This window comes from Leucoraja erinacea, chromosome 25 (assembly GCF_028641065.1).
Source record: "Leucoraja erinacea ecotype New England chromosome 25, Leri_hhj_1, whole genome shotgun sequence".
In the NCBI taxonomy this organism is placed as follows: Eukaryota; Metazoa; Chordata; class Chondrichthyes; order Rajiformes; family Rajidae; genus Leucoraja; species Leucoraja erinaceus.
Window position 1 is genome coordinate 32,054,309 of NC_073401.1, and position 27,706 is coordinate 32,082,014.

The window sequence follows — 27,706 nt, forward strand, 5'->3', positions numbered from 1 at the left end:
AACGGTGATACCACATTGCTGACTTGCTGTGGTTATATATTAATGTCTAGGGGATGATTTATATCAACAATTTCCCTATAATTCCATTGCATTAAATATCCCTGGAACCTTTAAAATTCATTACTAACTTTAATATAGAATATTGCGTTCTGCTTGGAATTGGTTGAATATTTCTTTAGCCTCGAGGCACAATCAGTTCTGCATGATTGTGTTCGCTGCAATAAATTATTCCTAATTTGTATGGGGGAAAGTTTATTAAGTGAGCGGCTGACAGCAGAGTGGAGCACCTGAGGCTAGGTTTGCATCAATTCACTGCACACATTAGCAGTCTGAGTCACACTCATCTGGTTTGGCTAGGGAGGGGGGGGATAGAGGCACAGAGTGCTAGAGTAACTCAGTGGGTCAGGCAGCACCTGTGGAGAACATGGATAGGTGACGTTTCACAGAGTGCTGGAGTAACTCAGCGGGTGCAGCAGCATCTATGGAGCTAAGGAAATAGGCAACGTTTCGGGCCGAAACCCGGAAGGGTTCGGCCCGAAACGTTGCCTATTTCCAGAAGAGTTTCGGCCCTAAACGTTGCCTATTTCCTTAGCTCCATAGATGCTGCTGCACCATAACTCAGTGGGTCAGGCAGCATCTGTGGAGAACATGGATAGGTGACGTTTCAGAGTGCTGGAGTAACTGGAGTAACTCAGCGGGTCAGGCAGCATCTGTGGAGAAGAACATGGACAGGCGATCAGTTAGACAGGTACATGGATAGGACAGGTTTGGAGGGATATGGACCAAACGCTGGCAGGTGGGACATGTCGGCCGGTGTGGGCAAGTTAGGCCGAGGGGCCTGTTTCCACACTGTATCACTCTATGACGTTTCGGGTCTGGACCCTTCTTCAGAGTCGGATTTACTCACCACTGAGTTACTCCAGCACATTGCGTCTTTTCCCCCATAAACTGGCTTCTGCAGTTCCTTGTGCCTATGTTTATGTATAAAAATGTCATGTTTTTGTGAATTTTCCAGTTTGAAAGCATATCTGTTTTGTTTTTGTGCAGCTTACCCCAGTTGAAAGGTATGCCATGAATTATTTGGAGCTGACTCAATCGTTTATATCACCAGTGGAGCAGAAACTACCTAAAGTAAGTTATTAGCCTTACCTAACAATGGGTCTTTTGACTGAAACCGTTTCTCTTTCCACTGTGTGCCTTTGATGGCTCTGGGCCTGTTCCCACTGGAGTTTAGCACGATGGGGAGGGGGGGGGGGGGGGGGGGGGGGGGGGGGGGGGGGGGGGGGGGGGGGGGGGGGGGGGGGGGGGGGTTTGAAACATTGAATTATATACGGCCTGGATAGAGTGGATGTTGAGAGGATGTTTCCACTGGTGGGAGAGTCTAGGACTAGAGGTCACAGCCTCAGAATAAACAGACGTCCCTTTAGAAAGGAGATGAGGAGGAATTTCTTCAGCCAGAGATTGGTGAATCTGTGGAATTCTTCACCACGGACGGCTGTGGAGGCCACATGTCAGTGGATATTTTTAAGGCAGAGATAGATAGATTCGGGTGTCAGGGGTTATGGGGAGAAGTTGATGAATGGGGTTAGGAGGGAGAGATAGATCAGCCATGATTGAATTGCAGAGTGGGCTTGATGGGCTGAATGGCCTAATTCTGTTCCTATCACTTGTGAACTTCCCATCATGTATATATGTGAATCCTGTTGACATTAATGTGTCCTCCTGACTTATTCAAACTGTAAATCTCTGTAGATTCACCTTGTGTTGATTAATTCCTCCATCACAGGATCCTGAATCGTTATTTTCCGTGTACTTGAGATGAATCAAATATGAAGCACCAATTGTATTCTTTACATCTCCATTTACACCACCAATTCCCACTAGGGCAGTGGTAGAGTTGTTGCCTTACAGCGCTTGCAGCTCCAGAGACCCGGGTTCCATCCCGACTACGGGTGCTGCCTGTACGGAGTTTGTACGTTCTCTCCCCGTGACCTGCGTGGGTTTTCTCCGGGTGCTCCGGTTTCCTCCCGCACTCCAAAGACGTGCAGGTTTGTAGGTTAATTGGCTTGGTGTGTGTAGGATAGTGTTAGTAGTGTGCAGGGATCGCTGGTCGGTGCGGACTCGGTGGGCCGAAGGGCCTGTTTCCGTTCTGCATCTCGAAACTAAACTAGGAAGAACCAGAGAACGTGGGTTAAAGGTGAAGGGGAAAAGATTTAATAGCAATCTGATGGGTAACTTTTTCACACAGAGGGTGGTGGGTGTATGGAACAAGCTGCCAGAGGAGGTAGTTGGGGCTGGGACTATCCCAATGTTTAAGAAACAGTTAGACAGGTACATGGATAGGACAGGTTTGGAGGGATATGGACCAAACGCATGCAGGTGGGACTAGTGTAACTGGGGCATGTTGGTCGGTATGGGCAGGTTGTGCCGAAGGGCCTGTTTCTACACTGTATCACTCTGTGACTAGTGTAACTGGGGCATGTTGGCCGGTATGGGCAGGTTGTGCCGAAGGGCCTGTTTCCACACTGTATCACTATGTGACTAGTGTAACTGGGGCTGTTTCAGGTTGTGCCGAAGGGCCTGTTTCCACACTGTATCACTATGTGAATATCTCGGGGCACTCCGGTTCTTCCACAAACAGTGACCCAATCAACGACCCGCCCACTCACCGCTTACAGTTCATAAACTTGAATTGATTGAATTGTAATTCGTGGCTCTCCACCAAAGTTCGTTAAGCTGCCATTATACATTTGATGCGGCATATTTAGTACTATTGCTACAACAGATGTTGTGCATCTAAAACCCCTTAGTGTTGAGAGAAACAAGTCACTTGTACAGAAATGGAATTGAAGCTTAGTTTAGATTGAAGATAGAACCAAAAATGCCAGAGTAACTCAATGGGATAGGGAGCATCTCTGGAGACAAGGGATGGATGATGTTTCGGGTGGTGACCTTTCTTTAAAGTTTGGTTTAGTTTAGAGTTACAGCACGGAAACAGGCCCTTCGGCCCACCGAGTCCGTGCCGACAATAAGACAATTAACCTACAAACCGGCATGTGTTTGGGATGTGGGAGGAAACCGGAGCATCCGGATAAAACCCACGTAAATCATGGAGAGAACATGCAAACTCCATACAGACAGCACCCATAGCCAGGATCAAACCCGGGTCTCTGGCGCTGTGAGGCTGCAATTCTACCGCTGCGCCACCGTGCGGCCCAGCATGGAAACAGGCCCTTCAGCCCACCGGGTCCACACCGGCTATCGATTACTTACCCATTCACACTAGCTCCATGTTATCCCACTTTCTCATCCACTCCCTACACACGAGGGGGCAATTTACAGAGGGTCGATTAACCTATAAACCCGCACGTCTTTGGGATGTGGGAGGAAACCGGAGCACCCGGAGGAAACCCACACGGTCACGGAGATGGTGCAAAGTGCACACACATACACACACACACACACACACACATTAGCACACACACACGCATTAGCACACACACACACATTAACACACACACACACACATTAGCACACACACACACTAACACACACACACACACACTCACACACACACACACACACACATTAGCACACACACACACACACATTAACACACACACACACACACACATTAACACACACACACACACACACACACACACACACACACACACACACATATACACACACACACACACACGTACACACACGCATACACACACGGACACACACACACACACACACACACACACACACACATATACACATCCAAACACACACATACACACACACACCGACACACACACACACACACACACACACACACACAGCACTCCAGGTCAGGATTGAACCTGAGTCCCTGGCGCTGTGAGACAGTGGCTCAACCAGCTTGTTGGAATGTTTTCTTCCCACCCATGAATGAACGGTCCTCTTGTGTTGTCCAGTACAACTTTTAATGGGAGATTCTTGTGCCTGTCAGGATCGGGTGAAAGCTGCACAGCGAGTGTGGGAGTTTGGACAGATACACACTCTGAAAGAGGAGAGGAAGAGGCAACTCGAAGATGAGGAAAACGATGTGTTGTTTACCTACAGCCGTGAAGATGCATACAATAAGGTAGCCACAAATACCACTCTACCTGTAAACACTTTAGATGTGCAGTGTTTGGTCACGAATGATGTAACTCATCATGCTTCCTACCTTAGCTGGACTACAGTCACATTTCTCCCAGAATAAAGATGTGGATTTAATTACCATTATTAGTGGAAGAAAGGCTTGGGTTTGTGTAACTCGCCATCGTCGATGACAGAAAAAGGACACAGAGTGCTGGAGTAAAGAGCCCGTCCCACTTACGTGACTGTTTCAGTGACTGCCGGCACCCGTCATAGTTGCTACAGGTCGCCGAAAATGTTCATCATGTTGAAAATCCAGCGGGGACCAGAACAAGGTACCACTCTTTGGGCGACTACTCACGACCGTACAGGCTTCACCCCGCGACATGTCGCCTGTACGGTTGTGAGTCGTCTCCTCAGTTGCCCAAAGATTCGTAGAGTCTTTCTGGTCGCCGCTGGATTTTCAACATGGTGAACGTCTTCGGCGACCTGTAGCAACTATGACGAAAAAGTCGCGTAAGTGGGCAGGCCCTTAACATAGTGGGTCAGGCAGCATCTGTGGAGAACATGGATAGGTGACATAGATGCATAGACAATAGGTGCAGGAGCAGGCCATTCGGCCCTTCGAGCCAGCACCGCCATTCAATGTGATCATGGCTGATCATCCCCAATCAGTACCCCGTTCCTGCCTTCTCCCCATATCCCCTGACTCTGCTACTTTTTAATAGCCCTATCTAGCTCTCTCTTGAAAGCATCCAGAGAACCTGCCTCCACCAGCCTCTGAGGCAGAGAATTCCACAGACTCACCACTCTCTGTGAGAAAAAGTGTTTCCTCGTCTCCGTTCTAAATGGCTTACTCCTTATTCTTAAACTGTGGCCCCTGGTTCTGGACTCCCCCAACATCGGGAACATGTTTCCTGCCTCTAGTGTGACTAAGCCCTTAAAATTTCATATGTTTCAATGAGATATCCTCTCATCCTTCTAAACTCTAGAGTGTACAAGCCTAGCTGCTCCATTCTCTCAGCATATGACAGTCCCGCCATCCCAGGAATTAACCTTGTAAACCTACGCTGGGCTCCCTCAATAGCAAGAGCCATGATTGAATGGCGGAGTAGACTCAAGTTCAAGTGAGTTTATTGTCATGTGTCCCTGTATAGGACAATGACATTCTTGCTTTGCTTCAGCACACAGAACATAGTAGGCATTGACTACAGAACAGATCAGTGTGTCCATATACCACAATATAAATATATACGCACATGAATAAATAAACTGATAAAGTGCAAATAACAGACTCAATGGGCTGAACGACCTAATTCTACTCCTATAACCTGTGAACTTGTGAACTAGTTTGTGCTGTTATTGAAAAATACATTTCAATTAATTGTGTTTATTTTCTTTTTAAAGGAATATGTGAAAGAAGGTCAGGACGGCCAGACAGAAATAATGCCGGTGAGTTGACCACGCTCCCTTCCCAATGAGTTGTTGCCTCCGTTCCCTTGCCAACGAGTGGTAGCCCTTGTTTGGTTAAGAGAGGAGTTGATGACGTTGCTTTGTGTCTGTTGCAGATTTGGACCCCACCAACACCACCCCAGGATGACAATGACATCTACATGGACCCGGTCATGTGCCTGATGTATGACACCACACCAATTCAGGAGTCCAAGCTGCCTCCAGTGTACGTCCGCAAAGAACACAAGCGGCTGAAGATGGACCCGTCAGGTGAGAGACCGTGTCAGTGTGGTGTAGCGCGTGTGAAACCCAGACGCCAGTGACTAGTGGAGTTCCACAAGGGTCGGTGATGGGGCCTCTTCTCTTCACCTTGTGTATTCATGATTTGGATCAGATGGATTGAAGGCTTTGTGGCCAAGTTTGCAGATGATGCTAAGATGGGTGGAGTGGCAGGCAAGGACTCTGCGGCCTGTGTGTAACCTGACTCTCGATGTGGCGTGTGAGATAGACGTATGATCATGGATATCAGGATTCACTACAGGTACAGGAGTAGGTTGGATTGGACGATGATAGATAGAAGATTGATAAGGCACTAGATCTCCGATGGTCACGCTAGACTGGCAAAGTCCACACACACACAGGAGTGATGTTGCAGCATGCATGCATCATGCCCAGTCTTTGGCCCCGGACTCAATCTTTCTCTTAACTCTTCTTGCAATATTGTGCCAACGGGCCTGTTTCTGACCTTTGTCTCTATGCCTTCCCCTTTAAGAGCGGCGGGTAGAGCTGCTGCCTCACAGCACTGGGGATCCGGGTTCGATCCTGACCACAGGTGCTGTCTGTGTGGTGTTTGCACATTCTTCCTGTGACCATGAAGGGTTTCCTCCGGGTGCTCCGGTTTCCTCCCACTTCCCAAAGACGTGCAGGTTTGTAGGTTAATCGGCCCTCTGTAAATTGCCCCCTAGTGTGTAGGGAGTGGATGAGAAAATGAGTTGTATTAGAACTAGTGTGAACGGGTGATTGGTGGTCGGTGTGGGCCGAAGGGCCTGTTTCCGTGGTATCTCTGAAACTAAAATGTGACATTTTTGTCTCTGCTACAATTTGGTGCTTACATTTCTGGGATATTTAGTTGTGTTGAAGGTATTGTTATTTACCAACTGAGCCAAACCAAGTGAGGTTAGTTAGTTGGCATGTTGGTTTGCCGGTGATTGTGGCTGAGCCAGTGAGCAGCCTGGACAATCGGCAGGAGCAGGTGGTCTGTCTGTCTGTCTGTCTGTCTGTCCACAGCGGGGGGATGCATGGTGGACACATGTATGGAAAGCATTGGGCCAGTGTTACTTTTTGTATGTGCAGAAAGCGAGACAGAAGTATTGACCTTTGTTGATGCAGCTGCCGGGAAGAAGTTTAAGAAAGCTCGGCACGGGGAGCCGGTCACTCCACCCCGGTCACTGTTTGACCGCTCAACCACCTGCATGCTCAAGATGCGCCGGGAGGCCAAAGATCAGAAGAAGAACATGTTCATCAAGCAGCAGGCTCCCTTTGCCAAACCCTTGCCCACGCTGGCCAAGAGCCCGGCTGACGGAGGGACCGACAGCCCCGAGTGGCTCATCAGCGAGGATTGGGCTCTACTACAGGTAGGACCACGGGCAATATCCCCCCCCTCCCCCTGCTCCACGCAGCAGCAGCAGACACAACAAAGCTGCAGTAACTCAGCGGGACAGGCAGCATCTCTGGATAGAAGGAATGGGTGACGTTTCGGTCAAGACCCTCCTTCGGATTGACGTCCGGGGAGAGTGAGATACGTAGATAAGGAAGTGTAAGATGTGAAAACAGGGCAAAGGGAATGGAGATCAAGGCAAATGTAGAATGGATCATTGTTAGCTTCTTCTTCTTGCGTATGGCATGCACAGCCTAAAGCTGTAGGACAACTTGTTCTATTTGATCTTACTTGATTGTGCACGCCAGGTTGATTGCATTCGTCGAAACAGTGAAGGTTGCAATCTCCCACCCCATTGTTAGCTGGGAGAAGGTAACAACAACGCAAACAGAGATAAAATGCAGTCGGAGACAGTAAGACTGGTTGTAGTTTAAGAAGGAACTGCAGATGCTGGAAAATCGAAGGTAGACAAAAGTGTTGGAGAAACTCAGAGGGTGCAGCAGCATCTATGGAGTGAAGGAAATAGGCAACGTTTCGGCCCGAAACGTTGCCTATTTCCTTCGCTCCATAGATGCTGCTGCACCCGCTGAGTTTCCATAAGACTGGTTGGAGAAGGGGGAGGGATGGAGAGAGAGAGGGAAACATAGAAACATAGAAATTAGGTGCAGGAGTAGGCCATTCGGCCCTTCGAGCCTGCACCGCCATTCAATATGATCATGGCTGATCATCCAACTCAGTATCCCATACCTGCCTTCTCTCCATACCCCCTGATCCCCTTTAGCCACAAGGGCCACATCTAACTCCCTCTTAAATATAGCCAATGAACTGGCCTCAACTACCCTCTCTGGCAGAGAGTTCCAGAGATTCACCAAAGCGAGGGTTACTTGAAGCAAACAATGCGGAATACTGCATCCAAGATGTTGCCCAACCCAGGCGACTATGTGTGCGTGCTAGCCACAGAAGCACATCTACAATCGCTCCACACTCTTAAACCTCTACTCCTACATGTATTTATACACTGTAAATGGCTAGATTGTAATCATGCATTGTCTTTCTGCCGACTGGTTAGCACGCAACAAAAGCCATGTGTCAATAAACTGAGCTGATCTTGGAGGTTTTAGTCAGAGGGTGGTGAATCTGTGGAATTTATTGCTACAGACGGCTGTGGAGGCCAAGTCAAGGGAACGTATCACCCCAGTGTTATACTCCCTGTCCCTGTGAGATCCAGGATAGACTATAAACTTCTCTCCCTTGTCTATAAAGCCCGAAATGGCTTAGGAGCAGAATATTGTACAGAGCCCCACCTTCCCTATGCCCCCTACTCGAGCACTTGGCTCTTCTGATGCTGCCCCGTCAGCCTCTCAATACCACAGCTATAAGAAAATTGGTGAAACAGCCTTTTTCACTGACGCCCCCCCCCCCCCCAAGCTGTGGAAACACACTACCCAGGGCCATGAGAGACGCCCGCCCACTCAGTTGACATTTGTAAACGGCAGCTAAAAACTTATCTTTTCAATCAAGCTTTTAACTGACTTCTTCTGATGGCAATGTAAACATTACCTTTATTCTCTTGTATTTATCTCAGTGTTCCCTTCAGCAGCCTGTCTGCTTATATAGTATACAGGTAGTATATAGATAGGGCTCTTAAAGATAGCAGAGTCAGGGGATATGGGGAGAAGGCAGGAACGGGGTACTGATTGGGGATGATCAGCCATGATCACATTGAATGGCGGTGCTGGCTCGATGGGCCAAATGGCCTACTCCTGCACCTATTGGCTATTGTCTGTTTGACTGTATTTTACCTCAGTGTCTTTGTTTTTTGTCCTTTTACACTCAATTATTTATTTTAATGTTATATTTTTATATAAATCTATGCTTTTTATGCTAGAGAACATGGCTAGGTGATGTTTCGGGTCGGGACCCTTCTTCAGACTGAGAGTTGAGGGAAAGGGAAACGAGAGATATAGATGGTACATGGGACAAATGAATGAAAGATGCAGAAAGCAACGATAATCAAGGAAAGATGGAGCCCAGATAGTTTTGTTTGAATGGTCGTCGATCGAATGTTTGTTTCAATGTCCTTTGTTTCTGGTGGCAGGCTGTGAAGCAGTTGCTGGAGTTGCCATTAAACCTGGCCATCATCTCGCCGGCACATACGCCCAACTGGGACCTTGTCAGCGATGTTGTTAATTCCTGCAGCCGCATTTACCGCTCACCCAAACAGTGTCGCAACAGATACGAGAACGTCATCATACCACGGGAAGAGGGAAAGGTACGAAGCCCTTCGTCTCTGTGTTTCTAACTAAATGTTTGTCCACGTTTAGACCACCCATCTAAAGGGCCTGTCCCACTTGACCATTTTTTGTCGCCAACTGCCAGCGTCATATCGGGGTCGGCCCAAGATTTTGAACATTTCAAAATCCAGCGACGAAAAAAAAAGTCGCGACACTTGGAGAAACACCGCGCGCCAAACGTCATCACCGCCGCATCACGACACTAATTTTTTTGGTGACCGATAATTCGTCAGTCAATGTGGCCGGCAGCCGCTGAAAAAATTGCCATGTGGGACAGGCCCTTAAGGTAGACACAAAATGCTGGATAAAGTCAGCGGGACAGGCAGCATCTCTGGAGAGAAGGAATAGGTGACGTTTCGGGTTGAGACTGAAGAAGTGCAAGCGTTGAAGGTTCCAGTTAGTGCAGACTCGTGAAAGGTGCCGCTGCAGCAGCGCTGTGGGGAGGTTTGCAGACTGGTGGGGAGCTACGAGGAGAGGCTCTCGAGAAAGCACAGTCCAAAACCTAGTAGAAAGAAAATGTAGCCTTGAGCAGAAGGGGAATTTGGAGAGTGCAGAGACTAGTGTTCACACTCACACCGCCCCCCCCACACATACACACACACACCGCTCTAAATACCATCACCCCCCCCCCCCCCCCCCCTCCATTCATCACAAGCTGCAGAGTAGGACATATTCAATAACACTGTGTTTAGCAAATATCTGTACCCACATCGATCGAAAACCCCACAGATCAAAAACAGATGGCTGACCTTTACGGACCGAACCTGCAGCAGAATCTGAATATATATCTTTTAAGAAAGGAGGAGGGGAAAATATACTCTAAATTCTGTTTAAAAAAAAAAAAAAGTATAATCTCAAATCATCTCAAACTATGCTTCTGTACAAGTGAGCTTGTGTTTAATACAGGAGCTGCTGCAGGTACATTTATCTTGAGTGTAGTACTGTGTTAATGCCAGCCAGTGAACAAGGTAAAAGGAATCTGGAAATATTCTTCTTGTGTATGGCATGCACAGCCTGAAGTTGTAAGACAACTTGTTCTGTTTGATGTTCTGTTTAATCCCTCCCTTCACCACCTCCAGTTTAAATTCCAGTTGGAATATTTTGGAGGACCAAGTAACCAAGAACCAAGATGTTCTGCTTGTGCACGCCAGGTTGATTGTAGGTTGTTCGTCGAAACAGGGTGGACCACATGAAGGTTGCAATCTCCCACCCCTTTGGAAATATTGATCAGCATGCTTCACTTTAAAAAAAAAAACCTGATTATTACCACCTGAAAAATACAATGAAGTTTCTCCCTTCATTCCCCAAACACAGTTTGGGATATTAACCATCTATTTGGGATATTAACCATCTTCTATCCACGTTGTTTGCAGCCAGAGATCGGCGTATGTTATTGTCACATGTAACAAGGCACAATGACAAGCCTTGGTTGTGTGCTAACCGGAAGCTCTGGTATCCTCTTCAACTCTCTTTGCGCTCCTCCTTCCTCTTTGACTACTTTAAGATCTTTGAATAAATTTGTCAAGGGGCGTTATTTTCCATGAGCACGGTGAAGCTTGCAAACGTGCTGGTCAAGACGTCAAGTGTCCACCTTGGAATTATTCTTTCACGTGAACGAACGGACTTTCCCCAGAACAGGTCTGATTAAAACCTGCCATCTTGACTCTTTCTCACTCAAAAATGTAGAGGACAGGCGGGACTAGTGTAGATGGGGCACCTTGGTCGGCATGGGCAGGTTGGGCTGAAGGGCCTGTTCCTGTGCTGTATGTGTAGGAAGTCGCTGAGTTACTCCAGCATTTGGTGTCTATCTTCCATGCTGTATGACTCTGCAACTCTCTATTCCTTGGGTCCAATTCTATCACAAATTCTCCTCGTAGGCGACCCTTGAACCGCACTTCCTGTTTCATTGTGGTCCCGGGCAGAATGAACCATTGTGGGAGTGACTGTGAACTTTCTCCATATCAGCATCAGTATTTTATCAGATAAACAGGTCACTGGAAAGTCTGTTAACTCTTGTTCCCATTCATTTGCAGTTAATATATGATGCCAACCCAAAGAAAAAAACAAAGAGCATTTACAAGGTACGTGCACCTTTTGAAAAAGGCTTTGCTTGGTCTTTATGTACTTTAAAAAAAAAAGTGTGAAACGGAACTTAGCAGATGTTTCTCTTTTTAATTTAAAGAACAAGAATAGTCGGCCACTGCGAACCAGCCAGATCTATGCACAGGACGAGAGTGTGATGCACACCCAACTCTTCACCAGCCACTTTGAGCTTGTCAAGCTAATCGCTGGCAAACGCAGCCCACCGATCAAACCCATGTAAGTATTGGAGTGTAGACATAAATGCTGGAGAAACTCAGCGGGTGAGGCAGCATCTATGGAGCGAAGGAATAGGTGACGTTCCGGGTCGAGACCCCCAAGGAATTGGTGACGTTTCGAATCTCGACCCCGAAGGATTAGGTGACGTTTCGGGTCAAGACCCGGAAGGGTCTCGACCCGAAACGTCACCTATTCCTTCGCTCCATAGATGCTGCCTCACCCGCTGAGTTTCTCCAGCATTTTTGTCCACCTTTGATTTTTCCAGCATCTGCACTTCCTTCTTAAACATCTCAAGTATTGGAGAGGATAGTTTCATTATGTGAATTCCCAGCTGGGAAAAAAGTCTCGCCCTCCACCCTGGTGGTCATACAATCCAGCGAATGGCAATTAGTTGCATCAAGCCGTATCTGGAAATGAACCAGCAACAACAGGAAATGAGGAAACACACAGTGGTGGGAAAGATTTGAAAACCAACCAGAGGCTTCAGTCTCCCCCAGACATTAGTAAGAGTGGTCAAGAAGGAACTGCAGATGCTGGAAAATCGAAGGTAGACAAAAATGCTGGAGAAACTCAGCGCGTGAGGCAGCATCTATGGAACGAAGGAAATAGGCAACGTTTCGGGCCTATTGCAGTTGTACAGGGTCTTGGTGAGACCACACCTGGAGTATTGCGTACAGTTTTGGTCTCCAAATCTGAGGAAGGACATTATTGCCATAGAGGGAGTGCAGAGAAGGTTCACCAGACTGATTCCTGGGATGTCAGGACTGTCTTATGAAGAAAGACTGGATAGACTTGGTTTATACTCTCTAGAATTTAGGAGACTGAGAGGGGATCTTATAGAAACTTACAAAATTCTTAAGGGGTGGACAGGCTAGATGCAGGAAGATTGTTCCCGATGTTGGGGAAGTCCAGGACAAGGGGTCACAGCTTAAGGATAAGGGGGAAATCCTTTAAAACTGAGATGAGAAGAACTTTTTTCACACAGAGAGTGGTGAATCTCTGGAACTCTCTGCCACAGAGGGTAGTCGAGGCCAGTTCATTGACTATATTTAAGAGGGAGTTAGATGTGGCCGTTGTGGCTAAGGGGATCAGAGGGTATGTAAAGAAGGCAGGTATGGGATACTGAGTTGGATGATCAGACATTATTATATTGAATGGCGGTGCAGGCTGGAAGGGCCGAATGGCCTACTCGTGCACCTAATTTCTATGTTTCTAAGTTTCTAAACCCCTTCTTCAGACTGATGTAGGGTAGGGAGGGAGGGGGTGGAAAGAAGAAAGGACGAGGAGGAGCCAGAGGGCTGAGTGAGAGCTGAGAAAGGGAGGAGAGAGCAAGGGCTACCGGAAATTGTTCAATGTTCAAGCCGCTGGGGTGCAGACTGCCCAAGCGGAATATGAGGTGCTGCTCCTCCAGTTTCCGGTGGTGCTCACTCTGGCCAAGGAGGAGGCCCAGGACAGAAAGGTTGGATTCGGAATAGGAGGGTTGGTTAATGTGGACCGAGCGGAGGTGTTCGGCGAAACGATCGGCAAGCCTACGTTTGGTCTACCGATGTAGAACAGGTGACACCTAGAGCAGCGGATGCAATAGATGAGGTTGGAGGAGGTGCAGGTGAACCTCTGCCGCACCTGGAAAGGCTCCTTGGGTCCTTGAATGGAGTCGAGGGGGGAGGTAAAGCGACAAGTGTAGCATCTCTTGCGGTTGCAAGGGAAAGTGCCCGGGGAGGGGGTGGTGCGGGTGGGAAGGGACAAATTGACCAGGAAGGGTGGGTTAGGGCAGAGGCAGGAGAACGGCACACTCGCACCACCTCCCTGTGTCCATTCTTGAGTTTCAGTCAGTGTACCGAGGTGCAGGGGAAAGTTTTTGTTACGTGCTATCCAGTCAGCAGAAAGACAACACATGATTACAATCGAGCCGTCCACAGTGTACAGATACAGGATAAAAGCAAATGAAGTTTAGTGCAAGAAAAAGTCATATCAAAGATAGTCCAAGCGTCTCCAATGAGGTAGATAACTTCAAAGGTTGTAGGAGCCGAATTAGGCCATTCGGTCCATCAAGTCTACTCCACCACTCAATATCAGGACTGCTCTCTAGTTGTTGGTAGGATGGTTCAGTTGCCCGATAACAGCCAGGAAGAAATATTCTACTGGGAAGAATATTCTTATCTAAGTTGTAACATTTTAAAGTGGGATTGTAATAATAAATAATGACAATAAGACATCCATATACGTCAAAACGTTGCTCATTTAGCAGCTTTTCTGTATGAACCGTGTAATTTTCAATGTTTTTCTTTCTAGGCTTGGAATGAATCCCTTCCAGAAAAATCCAAAACATGCATCCGTGTTAGCTGAAAGGTTTGGAAACTTTTCTTTAATCTGGCTTTCTTTTTAAGCAGTATTGATTTAGGAGTAGAATTAGGTCATTCAGCCCATCGAGTCTACTCTGCCATTCAATCATGGCTGATCTCTGCCTCCTAATCCCATTCTCCTGCCTTCTCCCCATAACCCTTGGCATCCGTTCTAATCAAGAATTAGTCTCTCTGCCTTAAAAATATCCACTGACTTGGCCTCCACAGTCCTCTGTGGCAATGAGTTCCACAGATTAACTACCCTCTGATTAAAGAAGTTACTCCTCACCTCCTTTCTAAAGGAGTGTCCTTTAATTCTGAATCTGTGACCTCTGGTCCTAGACTCTCCCGTTCTATCCATGTTCTCCATAGATGCTGCCTGTCCCGCTGAGTTACTCCAGCACTCTGTGAAACGTCACCTATCCATGTTCTCCACAGATGCTGCCTGACCCGCTGAGTTACTCCAGCACTCTGTGAAACGTCACCTATCCATGTTCTCCACAGATGATATATATGATATCCCATTTATTGTCACTATACATGTACAATGAAATTAAAAGCTGCTCGTCTCAGTGCAACGTATAATTTATACCATGTTCTCCACAGATGCTGCCACACCGGCGCTGAGTTATGGTTCAGCAGCATCTGCATGGAATTTGAGCGTAGTTAAATAGGCAACTATTTCGGGGTCCCTGAATCCTTATGAAATAGCGCAACCAGTTTCAGCAGGGAACTGAAACCAGGATGGGAGCTTCTTTGATGATCTTCTTTGCGCTAAGGCAGCGAGGTGTAGATACGTTGCCTATTTCCTTAGCTCCATAGATCCTCTGCCTGACCCTGTCTGATGGTGCACTGCCTGCCCGCTGAGTTTACTCCAGCACTCTGGTTTTTTTTTTTTTTTTTGCAAATCAACATCTGTAGTTCCATGTGCCTCTATTAAATGGTCTTGCTTCTTTGCTTTTTGTTCCACTTGATTGTATTGTGTGGAAAACTGAATGTTACATTTTATTCCTTTTGCTATTTTAGTGGCATCAACTATGACAAGCCTCTGCCTCCAATCCAGGTTGCCTCACTCCGAGCTGAACGTATAGCAAAAGAGAAGAAGGTTAGTGTTTGCGTAAACCTCCACGTATTTAACACACTCAGATAGTGAAGATAGTTGTGAACGATTGCAGCAGGATCTGGAACGATTGGCCAGTTGGGCGGAGGAATGGTTAATGGAATTTAATACATAGAAGTGTGAGGTGTTGCATTTTGGGACGTCGAACATGGGCAGGACCGACACAGTAAATGGTCGACCTCTGGGGAGTGTTGTAGAGCAGAGGGATCTAGGAGTACAGGTGCATGGTTCCTTGAAGGTGGAGTCGCAGGTAGACAAGGTGGTCAAAAAGGCTTTTGGCACATTGGCCTTCATCGGTCAAGAGAACTGAGTAGAGAAGTTGGGAGGTCATGTTGCAGTTGTATAAGACGTTGGTGAGACTGCTTTCATTTATGGGCACCATGTTATAGGTGAAGGGGAAAAGATTCTATTGTGTATTGTGGTATTTTTTCAGTTGCATCGCTGCTGGTAAATTCATTTCACTGCACCTTAGTTGGTGCATGTGAGGAATACATTTGTATTGTATTTTCATTTTCTCCTTCCTGTATTCATGATGATGTTGCTTTCTCTCTGAACACACTTGTAGGCATTAGCGGAGCAGCAGAGGGCGCAACACCTGGCACAGCAGCAACAGCAGGCTCAGCAAACTACCCAGGCAGCTGTTCAGCAGCAACAGGGCTCACAGGCTCAGGCTGCAGTGGTTCAGCAGTCGCAAGCTGTAGTGCAGACTGCTGCATCCACGGTCGCCAACACTGCAGCGCTGGTAAGAAAGTGGCCTTTCTTCTGTTGTCCCATCAGCAAATATAGAGATACTGTGTGCAAGTTTGTTTAGTTTAGAGATACATCGCGGAAACAGGCCCTTCGGCCCACCGTGTCCGTGCCGACCAGCACACTAGCACTATCCTACACACACTGGGGACAATTTACAATTATGCCAAGCCAATTAACCTACAAACCTGCACGTCTTTGGAGCGCCAGAGGAGACCAGATATTTCAGAGAAAACCCACGCAGATCACAGGGAGAACATACAAACTCCGTACAGACAGCATCCATGGTCAGGATGGAACCCGGGTCTCTAGCGCTGTGAGGCAGCAACTCTACAGCTGTGCCACCGTGCCACCCATATGGTGGTGGGAGTCATACACTTGTCTATATGGAAGACTGATCAGCCCACCGTGTCTGTGCCAGCACCCTCCCCCTCTTGATTTTCCCCTCTGAAACCTTGTGCCCCTTTAACCTAGCAATCTCTTCTTTTAAGAATGAACTGCAGATGCTGGAAAAATCGAAGGTAAACAAAAATGCTGGAGAAACTCAGCGGGTGAGGCAGCGTCTGTGGAACAGAGGAGTAGGCGACGTCACATATTCTTTCGTTCCATAGATGCTGCCTCACCCGCTGAGTTTCTCCAGCATTTTTGTCTACCGATCTCTTTTTAAAATATTTATTAATTTCCCTTCCACTTTACCTACAATGTTCTCTGACGCAGCGTGTTCCCGACTTCCACAGCTCGCTATAGATGCACACATTCTCCCCGTGATCGTGTGGGTTTCCACAGGGTGCTCCGGTTTCCTCCCACATCCCAAAGGCGCGTGGGTTTGTAGGTACATTGCCCCTAGTGTGCAGGGAGTGGATGTGAAAGTGGGCTAACATAGAACTAGTGTGAACGAACAAACGGGTGATCGATGATCAGCATGGGCTGGGTGGGCCAGAGGGCCTGTTTCTATGCTGCATATTTTAATCATTGTAAATGAATCACTTCCATTGTCATAGGTGCCGTCGTTCGTTCAGATGAGATGCTAATTGTTTTTGCCCCAGGTAGTGACGATAGATTGCATGACATTGTATTCATGTGGAACACTGGAGTTATTCCCATTATCCTGTCTGATATTTATTCCTTAATTGACAACATTATCACGTTACGTGGAAATTGTCACCATAATTTGTGTATTACAAAACGGAATGCAGTTCAAAGTACTCTGTTGACTATCTTTTACAGACTGAAAGGGAATCAAATATTGCAGATTAGTTTTCCTTTTGGTCCAGTAAAAATGAATGTTGTGTTGCCTAAGTAGAAACTTTAGAGATGCAGCACGGAAACAGGCCCTTCGGCCCACCAAGTCCATGCTGACCAGCAATCGACGCCCACACTATACTTCACGCTAGGGACAATTTTGCTATGTCGCTCTTCCAGGGAAATGCTAAATGCATTTCGTTGTCTCTGTACTGTACAGTGACAATGACAATTAAAATTGAATCTGAATCTGAATCTGAATCTTACAGTTTTTACTGAAGCAAATTAACCTACAAACCAGTATGTCTGTGGAATGTGGAATGAAACCAGAGAACCCGGAGAAAACCCACGCAGGTCACAGGCAGAACATACAGACATCAGCCAGAGCCATGATAGAACCCGTGTCTCTGGCGCTGTGAGGCAGCAACTCTACCGCTGCACTGCCCGGTTTCCCTAAACCATGGATTCGTATTTCTACCGTACTTCGTTATGTCACTAAAAATAATTTCCTTTTGTGCTTTGAAGCAGGCTGGAGCTATCAAAACAGCCCCCAGTACACCCAATATCCAGACGGGTAAGTAGCTGCTTTGTGAGGAGTATGTTGGGCAAACCTGACGTAGTAGCTCCACTCTCATGGCTTCCCGTTGCTTTTCCAGCCACAGTCGGAGGCAGTACCATTGTGAACACAGCAGCAGGGGGCCAGCAGAGTACCTTCCAGCCCATAAACAAACGGCTCACCCAGCAGGTTATCCCTGGGACCCTAACCGTAAGTGCATCAACACCTAGCTATTCTTAAATGTACTCGAGTACAACGCTAACATTCAAACTAAAATGCTCAGTGTAGTGTCACTTTGTGAGAGGGCAGCCCCTTTTCTGGTCAAGTTTCTCGATTACATCTGATCAATGACATTGATTACATCTGATCAATGACATCGATTACATCGGATCAATGACATCGATTACATCTGATCAATCGATTACATCTGATCAATGACATCGATTACATCTGATCAATGACATCGATTACATCTGATCAATGACATCGATTACATCTGATCAATGACATCGATTACATCTGATCAATGACATCGATTACATCTGATCAATGACATCGATTACATCTGATCAATGACATCGATTACATCTGATCAATGACATCGATTACATCTGATCAATGACATCGATTACATCTGATCAATGACATCGATTACATCGGATGAATATTGGCTGACATCTCCACGTAGCGACTTGCTGTAAATATTTCAGCCTACACTGAGCAACCTACCATGATAGAGCTGCTGCCTCCCAGCGCCACAGACCCCGCTTCCATCCTGACTACAGTTTGCTGTCTGTATAGAGTTTGCACGTTCTTCCTGTGACCGCTTGTGTTTTCTCCGGTTGCTCCGAGTTCCTCTCACATTCCAAATCCGTGCGGGAATGTAGGTTAATTGGCTTCTGTAAATTATCCCTGACGTGTGGGATAGAACTAATGAACAGGTGATCGTTGGTCAGCGACCTTTCCTATCCACGTACCTCTCGAAATGCCTTTTAAATCTTGCCTCAACTACCTCCTCTAGCAGCTCGTGCCATACACCCACCACTCTCTGCGGGGAGAAAGTTGTCCTATTAAATCTTTCCCCTCTCACCTTAAACCTAATCCTCTGGTTCTTGATTCCCCTACTCTGGGTACGTTTACTCTCTCTACCCCTGCCGTGTGGACAGGTTTTATTCTTCTATTGATGTATCTGACTTTGATTTCCAGCCGGCAGGTGGCGGCCCAACCCAGGGCGTGCATGCACAGCAAAGGACGACAGCTGCATCCGCTGCTACCACAGAGGTGGTGGCCATCGGCAACAACCAGGGGGTTCGTGCCGCAATGGCCCCAGTAACAGCCGCGGCAGTGGTGTCTACCAACCTGACCCCGGTGCAGAGCCAGACCAGGTCGCTGGTTACACAGGTCACCCCAGGTACGCCAACTACGGCACTTCTGTGGCTTGTATACGGTAAACTTGTACACTTCTGCAGCTTGTACACCCCAGGTACACCAACTACAGCACTTCTGTGGCTTGTATATGGTATACTTGTACACTTCTGCAGCTTGTATACCCCAGGTACGCCAACTACGGCACTCCTGCGGCTTGTATACGGTAAACTTACACGTATACGGTAAACTTGTACACTTCTGCAGCTTGTATACCCCAGGTACGCCAACTACGGCACTTCTGTGGCTTGTATACGGTAAACTTGTACACGTCTGCAGCTTGTATACCCCAGGTACACCGACTACGGCACTTCTGTGGCTTGTATACGGTAAACTTGTACACGTCTGCAGCTTGTATACCCCAGGTACGCCAACTACAGCACTTCTGTGGCTTGTATACGCTATACTTGTACACTTCTGCAGCTTGTACACCCCAGGTACACTGTACACCACTTCTGTGGCTTATATACGGTATACTTGTACACGTCTGCAGCTTGTATACCCCAGGTACGCCAACTACGACACTTTTGTGGCTTATATACGCTGGAGTTTAGAAGGATGAGAGGGCATCTCATTGAAACATATTAGATTATTAAGGGTTTCGACACGCTAGAGGCAGGAAACATGTTCCCGATGCTGGGGAGTCCAGAACCAGGGGCCACAGTTTAAGGATATGGGGTCGGCCATTTAGAACGGAGACGAGGAAAAACTTTTTCACACAGAGAGTTGTGAGTCTGTGGAATTCTCTGCCTCAGAGGGCGGTGGAGGCCGGTTCTCTGGATACTTTCAAGCGAGAGCTAGATAGGGCTCTTAAAGATAGCGTCATGGGATATGTGGAGAAGGCAGGAACAGGGTACTGATTGGGGATGATCAGCCATGATCACATTGAATGGCGGAGCTGACTCGAAGGGCCGAATGGCCTCCTCCTGCACCTATTGTCTATTGTAAGGGTGCTACTTACCACCCTTCTGAACGGCCCTTCCACACGCTAGGGTCCTGTCCGATTCACCTCTACCCCATTGTGGACATTGGACTTTGTCTGTGGAACTGATGCGCTACAATGCTGAGAACTATATCCTGCACTCTGTATCTTCCCCTCTGTTCTACCTATTGGACTTGAGTTTGTACTAGATTGTATTCATGTACAGTATAGATCTGTTTATATAGCAGGTAGACAAAAGTGCCAGAGAAACTCAGCGGGTGCAGCAGCATCTATGGAGCGAAGGAAATAGGCAACGTTTCGGACCAAAACCCTTCTTCAGACTGATGTAGGGTGGGGGGGGGGGGGAGAAGAAGAAAGGAAGAGGAAGAGCCCGAGGGCTGAGGGAGAGCTAGAAGGGGAGGAGACAGCAAAGGCTACCGGAAATTGGTGAATTCAATGTTTATGCCACTAGGGTGCAGACTGCCCAAGCGGAATATGAGGTGTTGCTCCTCCAATTTCCGGTGGTCCTCACTCTGGCCATGGAGGAGACCCAGGACAGAGAGGTCGTATTGGGAATGGGAGGGGGAGTTGAAGTGCTGAGCCACCGGGAGGTCAGGTTGGTTAATGTGGACCGAGCGGACGATCGCCAAGCCTTTCAATACCAACAATCCCGTCTTGTACGTTTATTTTTCGAGCCGTTTTAAACTTGTTTGGTGTGTGATGCCGCCCAGAGTGATCGTTGTGAGTTTGCTGAAGTGATTTTATTCTTCAGCTGCAGGCATTGGGACCACTGGGAAACCCATTCCTCAAGCACAGATCCAGCTCTTCAGACAACCGCAGACTGCTCCCGTGCAGGTGCAACAGATCCAGCCCCAGTCTCAGGCCACGGCTCAGCTGAAGGGGGTGCAGAAGCTGCCGGTAAGATTCAACCCGCAGCTCCGTGCAAGAATGTGATCTCACCCCCCCCCCACCTCACAACCTTCCACCTATATTCCTTCCTCTGGCTTCACATTTCAGGCATCTTCTATCCTTTCCTCCCACTTTTTTTCTTGCCTTTTCTTTTCTGGCCTTTGCCCAAGTTTTTGCCGATCAACCCATCACTTGCCATGATTTGTCCTGCCCCTCCTCTTTTCTCCAGCACTGTGAAACGTCACCTATCCATGTTTCTCCACAGATGCTGCCTGACCCGCTGAGTTACTCCAGCACTCTGTGAAACGTCACCTATCCATGTTCTCCACAGATGCTGCCTGACCCGCTGAGTTACTCCAGCACTCTGTGAAACGTCACCTATCCATGTTCTCCACATAGGCTGCCTGGGCCGCTGAGTTATGGTGCAGCAGCATCTATGGAGCTAAGGAAATAGGCAAAGTTTAGGGCCGAAACCCTTCTGGAAATAGGCAACGTTTCGGGCCGAAACCCGGAAGGGTTTCGGCCCGAAACGTTGCCTATTTCCTTAGCTCCATAGATGCAGCTGCACCCGCTGAGTTACTCCAGCACTCTGTGAAACGTCACCTATCCATGTTCTCCACAGATGCTGCCTGACCCGCTGAATTACTCCAGCACTTTGTGTTTTTTTTGTTTGTAAACCAACATCTGCAGTTCCTTCTTTTGCTGGAATAATAGTGGAAATGCCCAGTTGAGCTGCATTTCCTGTATCTCTCACGTCAAGGATATGACTTCAACCCAGCACCAACTCCCCCTCCCATTCCCACACTGACCTTTCTGTCCTGAGCCTCCTCCACTGTCAGAGTGAGGCCCAGCGCAAATTAGAGGAACAGCACCTCATATTTCACTTGGGTAGTTTACACCCCAGCGGTATGAACATTGACTTCTCTAACTTCAAGTGGACCTTGCTTTCTCTCCCCAACCGCTCCCCATCCCCAGTTCACCCACCAATCTTACTGTCTCCGCCTACATTCTATATTTGTCCCGCCCCCTTCCCTGACATCAGTCTGAAGAAGGGTCTCGACCCGATACATCACCCATTCCTTCTGTCCAGAGATGCTGCCTGCCCCACTGAGTTACTCCAGCATTTTGTGTCTATCTTTGAATTTCTCACTAAACAGCATGCGTTTATTGAAAACGCGTGGAACTATCTGACGTATCATTTTCTTTTGGCTAGGATCATTTACTAAAACTGAAGCAGAAGCAGCAACAGCAGCAGCAGTTGGCACAGGTGACACAAAGGAGTGGTGTCCTGACTGGTCCTGTAACCAATCTCCCTGTAGCTCGCATTGTAAGTTGGACTTCCCACTGTCAATATAGTTACTGCTTCAACAAGATGTGCGGGTGCTTCTAACATGGAACCATGTAGTGTCGCTGCAGGTTAATAGGCCTTGGTAAAAATTGTAAATTGTCGCTAGTGTGTAGGATAGTGTTAGTTAGTGTATGGGATGATCGCTGGTCGGCGTGGACTAGGTGGGCCGAAGGGCCTGTTTCCCTTCGTATATCTGTATATCCAAACTGTGTGGTTGGCGAATCTGTGGAATTCATTGCCGCAGACGGATGTAGAGGCCAAGTCATTGGGTGCTTTGTAAGTGGAGTTTCTTGATTAGTTAGGGTGTGAAAGGATACAGGGAGAAGAGAGGAGAATGGGTTTGAGAGGGAAAGGGACTGGAGATCAGCTGTGATTGAATGGGGGAGTAGACTCGATGGGCCGAATGACCTGATTGTGCTCCTCCTTATGAGGGAGGTATGGACTTGTGAGGCTTGCGTGGCTTTGCTTTGTGAAATAATCCTGTGATTATCTGTGTGTGTGTGTGTGTGTTGCCCGTCCAGGCCAGAGTGTCCACGTCACAGGTTCAAGCTCAAGGCCAGATTCAGGCACAGCCTGCAGCCACTGCTCAAGTCACGCTGACCAAGCCGCCTGTCGTGTCCGTGCCCACGGCGGTCGTCTCCTCCGGTGTGACCACGCTCCCTGTCACCGTGGCGGGAATCAGCATGGCCATCGGACAGCCGCAGAAAGGATCCACAGGTAATGGACTCTTCCACTTGCTTCATCTAAAGTCACGTTCAGAGTGATGGCCGGAGATATTCTGCCTCTGGCGTAGAGGGAGTGGATGTGACGATGGGAATAGTGTGAACGGGTGATCAATCGATCGATCGATGGTCAGCATAGACTCGATGAGCTGAAGGGTCTGTATTAATCAATAGTCAAATTTAATACACTTGCCAATAACCTGTGGTGGAGCAGCTGGTAGAGTAAGATGCATTCAAAGCTGCCTGTGTGGAATGCCCGCATCACAGTCTCCTGGCTACAAGCCCAAAGGTCTGCAACTTGGTAGGTTAATTGGCCATAGTTAATCGCTCCTGATGTTAAATTCTAGTGGAGGTTGGTGGCAACGTGAGGAGAATAAAATACATGGGAGGGTGGTGGTCGGTGAGTCCTAGTGGTGGAAGGAACGAATGGATAAATACTTGATTGTCACTGTGATATTCTTTGCTTATATTCCCACGGTATGCGAATAGTGGCAACATAAAGGCTGCTCACCAAGTTACACAGTATCCCGCACCAGGTCCCCCTTTGTTTCATCCCCCCCCCCCCCTCCCCCCCTCTTCACCAGGTCCCCCCTGTGTTCCCTCCCCCTTCACCAGGTCCCCCTTCACCAGGTCCCTCCTTTGTTCCCCCCCCCCCCCCCATGGTGGCCCCCCTTCACCAGGTCCCTCCTTTGTTCCCTCTCTTCCCCCCCCCCCCCCCCCATGGTGGCCCCCCCACCAGGGTCCTTTGCCCTCTCTGGCCCCCCCCCCCCCCCCCCCTGTGTGGTGGCCCCCCCCCTGCACCAGGTCCCTCCTTTGTTCTATCCGCGAGGCCCCCCCCCCCCCCCATGCCCCCTGGGCGGTCCCTCCTTTGTTCCCTCTCCCCCCCCCCCCCATGGTGGTCCCCCCCCCCAAGATCAAGAGGTCCCAGATAGAACAATGGCATTCCCCCCCCCCCCCTTCACTTGCTTTGCAGCTACAACCCCAATGGTGGTAAACCTAGTACATTGTAAAATTAATATAATAAATGGTGGAGGATTCACCAGGTCCCCCTTTGTTCCCTAAAAAAAGGTTGCCACGTGCCCCGCCTTTGTTACCACCGGCACCCCCATCTGCCGCACCGCGTTCTATCCGCGAGGCTCCATGGCCTCCTGGGCGGCTTCTGCCCCAAGAATCAAGAGTGTCCCAGATAGAACAATGGCATTCTTACTTGCTGCAGCTACAACACAATATGTAAACATAGCACACTGTAAATAGGCCATAAATCGAGAGGATAAAAAGAGTCAGCAACAAACATTCAATGTCCGATCATGGCTGATCATGCTCCAATCGGATTCAGATTCAGTGCCATATGACATTCAATTTGCAGGATTGTCCATTGTCGAGCCAGTACAGAGACAAATGTGAAATGCAATCCGTACCCCGTTCCTGCCTTCTCCCCATACCCCTTCTCCACTATCTTAAAGAACTCTATCCAACACTCTCTTGAAAGTATCCAGAGAACCAGCCTCCACCACCCTCTGAGACAGAGAATTCCACAGACTCACCACTCTGGGTGAAAAAGTGTTTTCTCATCTCCGTTCTAAATGGCTTACCCCCTATTCTTAAACTGTGGCCCCTGGTTCTGGACTCCCCCAACATCGGGAACATGTTTCCTGCCTCTAGCGTGTCCAAACCCTTAATAATCATATGTTTCAATTAGACCCCCTCTCATCCTAAATTCCAGAGTATACAAGCCCAGCCACTCCATTCTCTCATCATATGACAGTCCCGCCATCCCGGGATTTAACCTGGTGAACCTACGCTGCACTCCCTCAATAGCAACAATGTCCTTCCTCAAATTTGGGGACCAAAACTGCACACAATACTCCAGGTGTGGTCTCACTAGGGCCCTGTACAACTGCAGAAGGACCTCTTTGTTCCTATACTCGACTCCTCTTGCTGTGACTGAGATGGGCCCGCTGCTACGTCAGCGGCAGGTACGTGTGTAACTTTGTTGGCACCGACTCGTGACGACACTTGTGTACGCACAACACAGCGTTTCACTCTATCTAGGGGAACCCCAGGTACACGTGACAATCCAGTATCATTCATATAAATACTATCAAGTCAAACTCTAGTACAATAGGCAGAGCAAAGGGGAAGATGTAGAGTGCAGAATACACTTCTCAGCATGGGAGCGCACCAGTTTCATGGAGGGATTACAGTTGTAAACTGGTGAAAGTGAATGAGAGCAGGCACAAAAAGCAGGCGTAATCAGAACCAATCTCTGGAGAGAAGGAATAGATGATATTTTGGTGTTGCCTGTCCTGCTGAGTTACTCCAGCTTTTTGTGTCTATCATTGGTTTAAACCAGCATCTACAATGCCTTCCTGCACAAAGTGAATGAGGGAGTGATTACGTGTAGCGGGTTGAAGCACTGGCTCGATCCCAGCGCTAGCGCTGACGTGTTCCTCGCTGGTAATGAACTGTCTTGTCTCTGCAGGAGGGCAGACGGTGGTGAAGGCTGCCATGCCGTCACACTTATCACAAATGCAAGTGCAGCAGTTTCTGAAGCTCAAGCAGCAGCAGCAGCAGCAGAAGGCCAGCCAGTCGCAGGGACAGGCATCCGTGCAGGCTGCTGCAATCACTGCGCAGCAGAAGGTAGGCTGCATGTCCTCCAGCGCCCCCGCGTGAACTTCTCAGACCGTTAGAGGGAGAACAGCACAGGAGCAGGCCCTTCGGCCCTCTATCACCGTGCCGAACATGCTGCCAACACCTATGAATCTGCCCGCACAGGATCTGTGTCCCTCCATTTAGTCCATGAAGACATATGGAAGAAGGGTCTCCACCCCAAAAGTCACCTCCATGTTCTCCACAGATGCTGCCTGACCCACTGAGTTATGGTGCAGCAGCATCTATGGAGCGAAGGAAAGAGGCAACGTTTCGGGGCCGAAATCCTTATGGAAATAGGCAACGTTTTGGGCCGAAACCCTTCTGGGTTTCAGCCCGAAACGTTGCCTATTTCCTTAGCTCTATAGATGCTGCCTGACCCGCTGAGTTACTCCAGCACTCTGTGAAACGTCACCTATCCATGTTCTCCACAGATGCTGCCTGACCCACTGAGTTACTCCAGCACTCTGTGAAACGTCACCTATCCATGTTCTCCACAGATGCTGCCTGACCCACTGAGTTACTCCAGCACTCTGTGAAACGTCACCTATCCATGTTCTCCACAGATGCTGCCTGACCCGCTGAGTTACTCCAGCACTCTGTGAAACGTCACCTATCCATGTTCTCCACAGATGCTGCCTGACCCGCTGGGTTACTCCAGCACTCTGTGAAACGTCACCTATCCATGTTCTCCACAGATGCTGCCTGACCCGCTGGGTTACTCCAGCACTCTGTGAAACGTCACCTATCCATGTTCTCCACAGATGCTGCCTGACCCGCTGAGTTACTCCAGCACTCTGTGAAACGTCACCTATCCATGTTCTCCACAGATGCTGCCTGACCCGCTGAGTTACTCCAGCACTCTGTGAAACGTCACCTATCCATGTTCTCCACAGATGCTGCCTGACCCGCTGAGTTACTCCAGCACTCTGTGAAACGTCACCTATCCATGTTCTCCACAGATGCTGCCTGACCCGCTGAGTTACTCCAGCACTCTGTGAAACGTCACCTATCCATGTTCTCCACAGATGCTGCCTGACCCGCTGAGTTACTCCAGCACTCTGTGAAACGTCACCTATCCATGTTCTCCACAGATGCTGACTGACCCACTGAGTTACTCCAGCTGTTTTTTTCTCTCTTGAAATCCAAGCGTGGGAATGCCGGAGAGACTTTGCCTGTGGCCAGAGAAAGCCAGTGAACCATCGTACACTCAACCTCTCTCTGAGCCCTCCCACCATCGCTCTGTCTCAACCCACTCCCTCGTTGACTGTTGTCTGACTTCCTATTTTCCTTCTAAGGTGCAGTTGTGGGTATTGTTGGAGGAGTGGGGTTGTAGAATGGATACCTTGTTAAAGAAGGAACTGCAGATGCTGGAAAATCGAAGGTACACAAAAATGCTGGAGAAACTCAGCTTGTGCAGCAACATCTATGGAGCGAAGGAGATAGGCAACGTTTCGGGCCAAAACTCTTCTTCAGACGCGTTTCAGCCCGAAACGTTGCCTATCTCCTTCACTCCATAGATGCTGCTGCACCCGCTGAGTTTCTCCAGCTTTTTTGTGTACCTGGGATGGATACCTTGTTGGGGGTTGGGTTGGTGATCCCACTCTTGGCTTGTGGCCGCCCAGGCTTGTGTTGTAGTCAGCACCAGCCTGTAACCTGTGTGAGCGAGGCATGGTGTTGGGATTGGTCCCCATGTATCACACTAGGGTGGTGCAGCGGTAGAGACCCGGGTTCGATCTTGACCACGGGTGCTGTCTGTACAGAGTTTGTACGTTCTCCCCGTGATCTGCGTGGGTTTCCACTACAGTGGTGGATGTCTGTGTTGGGTCCTTTTTTAATTGTCACCCTGCATGGTCAATTACATTACACTGCACCTGATGGTGCACGTG

General features: G+C 48.4%; 1 protein-coding gene across 11 annotated transcripts in view; it reads left to right on the plus strand.

The window, feature by feature from the left end:
* Positions 1 to 27,706, plus strand: part of ep400 (E1A binding protein p400) — a 114,758-nt gene that overhangs the window by 75,873 nt on the left and 11,179 nt on the right. For 7 of the 11 annotated variants that reach the window (XM_055655507.1, XM_055655508.1, XM_055655512.1 and 4 more), the window contains 18 exons: positions 1,048 to 1,131; positions 3,983 to 4,117; positions 5,521 to 5,565; positions 5,682 to 5,835; positions 6,919 to 7,199; positions 9,321 to 9,494; positions 11,550 to 11,597; positions 11,699 to 11,835; positions 14,128 to 14,184; positions 15,204 to 15,282; positions 15,863 to 16,039; positions 17,812 to 17,860; positions 17,943 to 18,052; positions 19,049 to 19,253; positions 20,962 to 21,107; positions 22,312 to 22,425; positions 22,968 to 23,163; positions 25,651 to 25,808. In XM_055655507.1, coding sequence (XP_055511482.1) covers positions 1,048 to 1,131; positions 3,983 to 4,117; positions 5,521 to 5,565; positions 5,682 to 5,835; positions 6,919 to 7,199; positions 9,321 to 9,494; positions 11,550 to 11,597; positions 11,699 to 11,835; positions 14,128 to 14,184; positions 15,204 to 15,282; positions 15,863 to 16,039; positions 17,812 to 17,860; positions 17,943 to 18,052; positions 19,049 to 19,253; positions 20,962 to 21,107; positions 22,312 to 22,425; positions 22,968 to 23,163; positions 25,651 to 25,808 — 2,349 coding nt within the window. The remainder of the gene's footprint in view (positions 1 to 1,047; positions 1,132 to 3,982; positions 4,118 to 5,520; positions 5,566 to 5,681; positions 5,836 to 6,918; positions 7,200 to 9,320; positions 9,495 to 11,549; positions 11,598 to 11,698; positions 11,836 to 14,127; positions 14,185 to 15,203; positions 15,283 to 15,862; positions 16,040 to 17,811; positions 17,861 to 17,942; positions 18,053 to 19,048; positions 19,254 to 20,961; positions 21,108 to 22,311; positions 22,426 to 22,967; positions 23,164 to 25,650; positions 25,809 to 27,706) is intronic. The other 4 variants (XM_055655511.1, XM_055655518.1, XM_055655509.1 and 1 more) reach the window with 3 other exon arrangements.